The sequence below is a fragment of the Phalaenopsis equestris genome, unplaced genomic scaffold, assembly GCF_001263595.1.
Source record: "Phalaenopsis equestris unplaced genomic scaffold, ASM126359v1 Scaffold000278, whole genome shotgun sequence".
Lineage (NCBI taxonomy): Eukaryota > Viridiplantae > Streptophyta > Magnoliopsida > Asparagales > Orchidaceae > Phalaenopsis > Phalaenopsis equestris.
The window spans coordinates 1,006,964-1,015,904 of record NW_018164720.1 but is presented as its reverse complement, the minus strand read 5'-3'; the positions used below and the strand labels follow the sequence as shown (position 1 = coordinate 1,015,904).

General features: G+C 32.9%; 1 protein-coding gene across 1 annotated transcript in view; it reads right to left on the bottom strand.

Annotated features, from left to right (window-relative positions):
* Positions 1-8,638, bottom strand: part of LOC110024916 (pentatricopeptide repeat-containing protein At5g04810, chloroplastic-like) — a gene marked incomplete at its 3' end in the record, with an annotated part of 25,358 nt that extends 16,720 nt beyond the window's left edge. The window contains exons 1-2 of the mRNA XM_020725111.1: positions 8,469-8,638; positions 7,287-7,427 (exon numbers count right to left, since the gene is read on the bottom strand). Of these exons, the coding sequence (XP_020580770.1) occupies positions 7,287-7,427; positions 8,469-8,572 (245 nt within the window). The remainder of the gene's footprint in view (positions 1-7,286; positions 7,428-8,468) is intronic.
* Positions 8,639-8,941: the final 303 nt, after the last annotated feature.

Below are 8,941 nucleotides of genomic sequence, written 5' to 3'. Positions count from 1 at the left end.
ACATATATATATACATCTATATTATACATATATATACATATATATATATATGTATATATATATATATATATATGTATATATATTAACATAAGGTTGTGTGTTAAAACAATGATCAAACAAAAAATTTCATTTAAAAAAGTAACGATTGTTTGGTGACGAGATTTATTAATAAAAATTTAAAATTACATTTTTTCAACAACAAATAAATAAGAAATTTATATACAAACCATATAAAATGTAAATTATTACATAAAAAATGAAAATACCCTCAATTCATGCAGACTGCTCTTAAAATTAATAGAAAACCTGATTTTTGACCAATTTGGAACAAATTTTAATAGTCCAGGACTAAATTAGAATATTCTAAAATTCAAAGGCTAAATTGGACACTTATTAATAGTCGGTTGACTATTTATGAGCTTTTACTCTTTTTAAATATATTCCTACTTATGTTTTTAATTATTATATCGTACATAAATGAAATTAAATCACATTTGATTCTCCATATTATTAGTTATAGTGCATGTTAAATATTATTGTCTCAATAGTTGCATAATAATTTATTTTTGAAAGATATCAAATTATTGCATTGCTTTCATATTCTAGTAAGATGTACATGTCTCAGGTTATTACCTGACCTTTAGAAGTTTAATAAATGTGCATTTGTCAGATTATAACATGATTTTAGATTATAGTAGAGTTGCTTTTTTTTTGTAGATAAATACGAAGTGTTTTATATGAAAAGAATGTATGTATGAAGAATGAGATAGTACATATATTAAAGATTGTCTGTCTGCCAAGAGAAGTTCACGCCCTTATGGTACAAAGAGGAAATGCTAGGGTAATGCACGTGTAGATAACATAACCTAGACAATTATAATGTTTAGAACATTAACTGAGTTGATGATAAAATATCAATCAAAAGAGAGTATACGCATTTCCACTTTAAACAATTGTGTAAATTAGATTATGAATCGTTGTATCGATGAGAAAATATCGGCCAAAAACATATTACAATATGTTTTGACTGCACTCCTAAGACATATATGAATGTTAATAGCATAAAGTAAAAGTAAAGTCAAAGATTAAATTTTGAGGAGTACAATTAAATTTAATACGTATCAAATTATAAATTTATTCTAAATAAGAAAATTCCATGAAAAAATACATTAGTGTTATATGTTTTTATAGAAATATGAAAGATCAACGAGCGTATTATTTTCTTTTATATAAATTACCATATTTTAGAAATGTGATTGCTATTTAGTTATCTTACGATAACTCATTAAGTTGTTTTAATATTTTTTTTTCCGATTCAAACTTTTAAATAAGGTAAATACTATAGGTGTGTAGAGAAGTCGAGAACCAGAAAGGTAACTTTTATTTGTTAATTAAAATGTTTTCTTTTAATAGCTCTTTCAATTAATTTTTTTATATTGAATTGTTAGTGATGGAATTATAAATATAAAAAACCTAATTTCACCAACAAATCTTTTGTTCCTGCATTGGTTAATTTCAAGTCTTGAGCTGGATAATGATATTTATTCTACCAAACACAATTCAAAGCAATACAACTTTGAATACAAATACGATAAGCACGTACAATTCGAGAGAGGTGATCACTCCCAAATTCTACAAATCGAGATGTGGGAAATCTCTCCCAAATCTTAACCCCAAGCCTCAAGACAGTCTCATGCATACCCTATCCTTAAGCATATTAGCCCAATTTATACTAAACAATAATAAATAACAGAAGACAAAATTTCCCTTAGCCCAACAAAAGACTAAATTGCCCTTAGGCACTTGCGTAACGATACTCCCCTCTCAACAAGACACATTGTCCTCGAGGCAAAAAATAAAATAAATTGTTACTAGATCAAGTTGTATGGTTGTCGTTCATAAATTAGCTTGAGTTTGGTTCCCATTACTACCTTGATACTCTCGTCATGGACTTCCTTAACTTCTCAGAAATCTGTGTCGTCGTTTTCACCCATTGAAAGTTATCCTTCTTCAACTTTTTTCATCCACGGCTAAACAATTAAATTACCACCCGTCACAAACTCTGGTAGTACCTTGTAACTCCCCTAAATTTTCTCAACTGTTTCAGGTCTTAAATAGTGGCCCCCTACAACATAGTCGTCCCTTTTAGATGGATCTGCTGACACCAAGGTCTTGCACAAGCTAAGGTCACCGCAAAGCACCACCTAACTCTCCTCTACCCTAATCTTCATAGTCAAGGATTTCCAACTCACACCCGTCTCTCTGATCGTTTGTAGTCACTTCATCCTCAAAATCGCATCAGTACTTCCCAAGTTCAAAGGAAGAAAGTCCTCCATCACCTATATCCCCTGTAGCTTCGACAACAATCCCCTGCAAATTCCCCTACCTTTTCCCACCTTCCATTCCTCATCATAACCCCAAAACTTCTAATATCTACCAGCTTCAACTCCAACCATTCCATGACCTAATTTGAGATGAACTTGAGTGGAGCTACTATCTACCACCACTACTACTGGTTGCTCCCTGATCTATCTCCTCGCCATCATGATATGATTTGGATTAAATCTCACCACTGAGTTGAGGGATAGATCCGCTAAATCTAAGTGTAAGGGCTCATCTCCCTCCCAACTTCTACGTACTCCCTCTCACAAACTAAAAAAGCTTGGAGCGTACAATTCTTGCATTGATGGCCTTGGGCGTAATTCTCATCATATCGGAAAAATAATTTCCTTGCTCTCTTGTCATGCACCTCTGTCTCTGTGAGGCACTTGATGTTGCTCCCGAGATGGGCCCCGTATAGCTCTCCTTCTGTCACGCCTTGGCCCAAGACTTGCATTTAACCAAACTAAGAACGGACAGTCGGATGGTAGAAATCTATTCTGTCATTCTATTTCTATCACTAATAGTTTAATATTCAAATATTCATAAAAGAACCACTAAAAAAAATAATTCAACTAACAAGTATAAATTTATACATTTCTAGTTGTTGTCGCCTCTATACATATTTGTTTTTCTTTTATTCATCTTATTCAAAAGCTTAAAACCTTAAAAAACTATTTTAACAACATAATGACTTATTCAAAAATAAGCTACGAGTAATCACAATTCTAAACTACAGTAATCCGAGAAAAGATTAAAATATATGTTGTTCTTTCATATCTTTATAAAAAATTTTGGAGTATCTTAATCTTTTATATTTCTATAAGAAATTTTTGAGTATACTAATGCATGTATCAATGACTTTACTCAATGAAAATACTCAAGTTTTCTATATGCATTTACTATAGCTTTTCTTTTATTTTATAATTTTTACATATATACTTGTCTCTATGAGAATCACCATAAAAAATAATCTAAAACACCACAGGTCGATATTCAATCAGCACAGTGGTTAGTAGTCTAAACTTCACAATTGTCTAAGTTGGAAAGGTCGTTGCATACCCCTGGATGATATTCTCTCGTCGACACAACGATTCACAATCTAAACATCATAATTATCTGGGGAGGTAAGCTCTTTCAACTCTCCTCTGGCTGATATTCTCCTATTGGCATAGTAGTTAGTGATCTAAAGATCACAATTATCTGGGGTAATAAAAAACTACGCATAGGGATACACTCGCGTCCCTTGCCTGTATCATTGGAGGGTGAACTCCTATTCTTAACACGCACATGTAAGCACACAAGCATTCGTATATAAGTTATTTCATTCTTCATAACAAGCATTTTTCTGAGACATCTTTATTCATCTACTAACATGCATATTTACTCTGTTGTGCACTAATCCTCATACATCTCATATTATGCATCTCATATCATTCATCTCTTACCTCATGCATGTCTTGTATATCATTAATACCTTTCACATCTATCTCATGCATATCTTTCATATAATGAACATTTTGTCATATCGTGTTTATTATGTATATTTTTTCTGTCTAACAATATGAATGAGCTTACTAAACTAGAGCATAATAAAGAAAACAAACATTTTGAAATAAAGAAAATTACTAAAATTTAGAAATATAATTGCTCACTTCAGTTGTCACGCTAGATACTCAATCTTTAGTAACTTGTTGAATGCTGTGATAACTTTTATGTTGATCTTAATAAACTATAGAACAAAAAAAATCAAATTTTAAGATTCAACCAATTTCTGATAATCGAATTATTTTTCTTAAGTTAGCACAAAATTATTTTATCTGAAATTAACAAAGTAGACCTACAACTAATTTTCACATGCTAGCCTCAAGCTCACATTCTTAGATAAATAACCTGAAATTTCTAAATTTCTTAGGATTTTAAGATATCATAGCTCATAAAGTAATTTAAACCAAAACATGACTTTCTTACCTCAAATGGGCTTTGGGGAAAACCAACATTTTTCGATCCTGCCTAATCTTCTTCCCTATACTTTAACTTTCCTCAGCCTTCTCTTATCTTCATTGATTTCTCACTAAAGACCCTTACGAAAGTTCATAAACCAATTTCTTCTATTTCAACGCAATCTCGTCTCCACTATGGCGACCGGAAATAAAAAAAAATGCGTGAAAGAAAGTTTCGCACTCACCAATTTCATCCTGAAGTTTGAACAGAGAGTTGCGGCTCTCGATGGGTCGCTCGCCTGCTATAGATCGCAATTCTTCTACAATACAGAATCACACAAAAGCTGGTGTGAGGAGAAATCAAGAGAGCTTCGTGCAGACGAAACCAAGAGGTGGGACAGTGATTTGAAGGCTCTAGAATAAGGATCCCCTCATTTGAAACATCCCATAGGACTAAATATCACATGCGTAGGTCGGTGGGAACAAAGAAGCAGGCTTAGAGAGGGATATAAGTTTAATTAAAGTTTAATTAACTTAATTAACTAAAAATCTTGTAAAATTTTTATCTCTCATTCTATTTATAATTTATATATAGTGATTTATATCAGATTTATTGTTTTAAGCATAAAACTTTATAAAATTAATTCAAATTGAAATTTGAGGGATTCAAATTTTGGAGTATATTTTAAGTGGTTAAAATTTTACCTAGTTTCCTAAAACCAATCAACATATTTTCGAAACATTCTGAAATAACAATTTGGGTCTTCAATGACATGGTTGTCGAGGTATTCTTATAGAATCCTCCATTGGTGTCGCTTTTGTTAGCCTTCTTCATCTGGCTCTTATCTTCCACAATCCAGGCGAAATCCATCGTCTTCCTCACCCCTCGTAGTCTCAATAGTTGGAGTGTTGCCCGCATGTCGGGCTTTAGGCCTTTCATAAAGTTCCTCACCAATCCTGCTTTAGAAATCCCCCTTTTCTCGTCCGGATAATAGCTCGAATCTCTCTAATCCATCACAGTCCCTTTTTGAGTTAAACAATATAATAACTTATGTAAGTCTCCTTCATGAATGGCTCTGAAACATTTCAACAAGCAATTCTTAAATTCCTCCCACAAACAAATCGAGTATCTAACCTCCCACCACTGAAACCATGCTGGAGTTTTTCCCTCCAAACATAACACTGTCACCATGAGCTTCTCTTCATTTAGCCCATCATCGAGAAATATAGCCTAACTAGTACACCCACCCATGTGTTTCTTCCCCCTCGAAGATTGGCATCTTTAACTTCCTAATCCTAACACCTCCAGCCCAACATCATCTCTCTCTGACAACTCCCTCCTTCAATCATAGTATCACTTCCTGACTTTCCTCATTCATGCGCCTCCCAACCCCTTCCAAAAGCCCTCCATGTTTCGGCCCAACCCCCTCAATTTGAAATGTCTAATCCAATCTTCATCGGGGTCCTAGGTGGGAGTTTTTGATGGTGGATGTTTTACTCCACATGTTCCTCACATTTAATCTCTTTCCTTTTGATCTGGCCAAGGATTCTCTAGTTAACCCTTGACTAGGGTTTGTAAGTTGAGCTGTACGTGGGGTCTTGGATTGGATCTCAATAAACTTCCTTATCATCTCCTCCAAGTTATCGAATCAATTGACAATGAAGGAAACATTTTTTCTATCCTGGATTTAAGTTTCCCTAACTCTCCATCCAATCTCTCTTCCAAAGCATCAACTTTCCTTGTTTTCATTTCTCCAAGGTCGTTTCCAAACAAGAAACTCTTGCATGCTGAAATCACATCTGTGACTACCCAAAGTATCTCAAGTCGCAACTATATCGCGCGGTTAGGTCAATCTATTTCACTATCTAAATCGTGAGGTTCAATCATGAGGGCCTGTACGTCGCGATCCTGTCGATGCTTCCCAAGATCACAATTGTATCGTGGAATTTGGTCACGAAGGAGTTCGGTCACAATGCCACGATCCCCTTGATGCTTCCCAGTATAACAACTGTATCACGGGGTTCATTCGCAAAAGTATGTAGTTTTTTATCCCGATCGACACTCAACCTATATGTCACTGTCTGGATGTTGGCTTCCCAGAATCTTGTCATGAAAACAATTTAATACGAAACGGGGCGATTTCTCACAAAAATTAGGCCAGAAAATTATAGATTTTATTCCGCCAAAAATAAATTAAAGCAATATAACTCCGAATACAAAAAAGATAAACACCTACAATTCGATAGGTAGGTGATCTCTTCCAAGTCATATAATTCTATAAGTAGGAAATCTCTCCCAAACCCTAACACTAAGAATCGGGACACAATTTCATGCATAACCCTAGCCCTAAAAATCTCAGTTTATTTATACTAAACCATAATAAATAACAAAAGACTAACTTGCTCATTAGGCGCATAAAAAACTAAATGGCCCTAGACACCAGCATAAGAGAAACCTAAGTCAAATTTTCTGAAAAGCCCTTAGTCTATGCGCTCAATCTTCAAAAAAAAAAAAAAGTTAAATTAAATAGGTATATTTAATGCATTTTTTACAAGGGTTGACAATGAAAACAAAAATGTATTATTTACAAGGGTTAAATATTCAATCTAAATAGTCGTTGAATTGGCGCTGCATATGTTCTCACAAAAAATGAAAGCATGCAAATGGAAAGTTTCTCTAAATAGTTACAATATAAGCTATAAATACATAACCGGAAATTGCACCAACGAGTCCAAGTGAATAAATTTATTTAGAACGAGCTCTTAAAATAATATGAGAGGCATGAATAAAATAGTAAATAAAAATTTTAATGCTCACTCGTGCAAATGGTTTTACTATTTCTGTAGGGAATGGTATTTCCGTGAAATCAAGAAGTATTGGTGGTTTCCATAGATAAAAAGATGATTCAAACAAAAATAATCAAAAACCTGACAAAACACAAACAATGAAATAAAATAGCTTACTCTGCATCATTAATATTGGCATAACCACCAATGAGGATGCTATATGTCACCAATGTTAACTCAATACCATCACGTTTCATTTCTTCAATACAAGACAAGGCCCCTCTCATATCTCTTGCTACTGCATACGCATGAACAAGGCTGCATAAAATAAACCACATTCAATGGGATTAAGGATCCTACAACAGAAGTAATAATAAAAAACAATAATAATAAAAAACAAATAAAAAATAAAAAAAAAAATTAAAAGTCAATCCTCATAACTTTTAGCCTTATCCCAACTATTTGAGGTTGATGTTTCAAATCCGCATTCTCCATTCATTCATACTAGGTTCTAAACAAGCAATAACTCCATGTTATACATACAATTTTACACAATTTCTAATCACGCCACCTTTCCACTCCTTCCCTCCAAAGTTATTTAAAATTCACTCTTACTTGCTCTATCAATGCATCTTCTATCCTCATTTATGCATGGTCAAATCATACAAATCTACAAAATCTTACATGCATACCACGGAATTCCTAATTATTTACATATCTAACAACTAAAGTTTGATATTTACACTAATAACAATATGGTGTCTTAAACCTATGTATGAAAGGTTGTAATTCTCTTTTAAAAAGTTAATAATGATAGTATTTTTTATGTGATGTTTAAAATTTTTTAGTCTTATAAATATAAATATAACAATTTTAGGTGTTAGACATGAAAATACATAAGAATTGTGTAACATGCATGTAAATGACCCGTAAATCTATTTTACAATATGCTATCTTCTATAAAAGATAACACCGCTATTAATCTAAGGTAATCAATTTTGCAATTATCCTTACTAATTTTAGCACATATATGTATTATCAGTCTCATTTTCTCCATAATCGATTTGTCTATATACTACTAGTTTGAGATCAAAACCTTCCTTAACTTTACGAAAAAATATTAAGCAATTATATGTGTGTGTGTGTGTCTCATTATCACTAAACTTGTCACAATCATTCCTTCCACGTCATGCAGCAAAAAGGAAAGAAAGTATAAACAACTGTCATAAAAAATGAGTTTATTACATACTAAATAAGAGCTAACCCTTGCAAATTATCGTCGCTTTACAATTTTAGTCAAGACAGCAAGTGAGAATAAGAAAATTTAAAAGATGAATTGGTTCTTTAAATTGGGCTTACTTCGTGAATACATAAGAATTAGGCTCTATGCCTCTTGCTCTCATGTTCTCAAAAGTAGCGCGTGCATGATGTTTGTCTCCTCTCCTAGCATAATAGCTAACCATCAACCCAAAATCTCCTCTTGAAGGCTGATCAATGAAAGTATTGTTAGGGAATTAATGTGAAACCAAGCGTAGAGTATTGAATGCAAACAAAATAAACCAACACCAAATAGCTTCATACTGCGTGAAGATCATCTAAGAGATAGTTCCATACTATACACATGTACAACAAAGAAAAGCAAAAGTACTCATCAAAATAGTTTCATGTTTTTGTTAAATCATAAAAAATAAATTCTCGGGTAAATTGTGAGTATTTATCAATAACTTTGGAAACATGATTCAATTCTCAAAGTCAACAACCTTTTTTTCCAAACTAGGACCAAAGATCTAATCATTTGTCAATGCAAAACATAGGTTGTGTGCAATAAAACT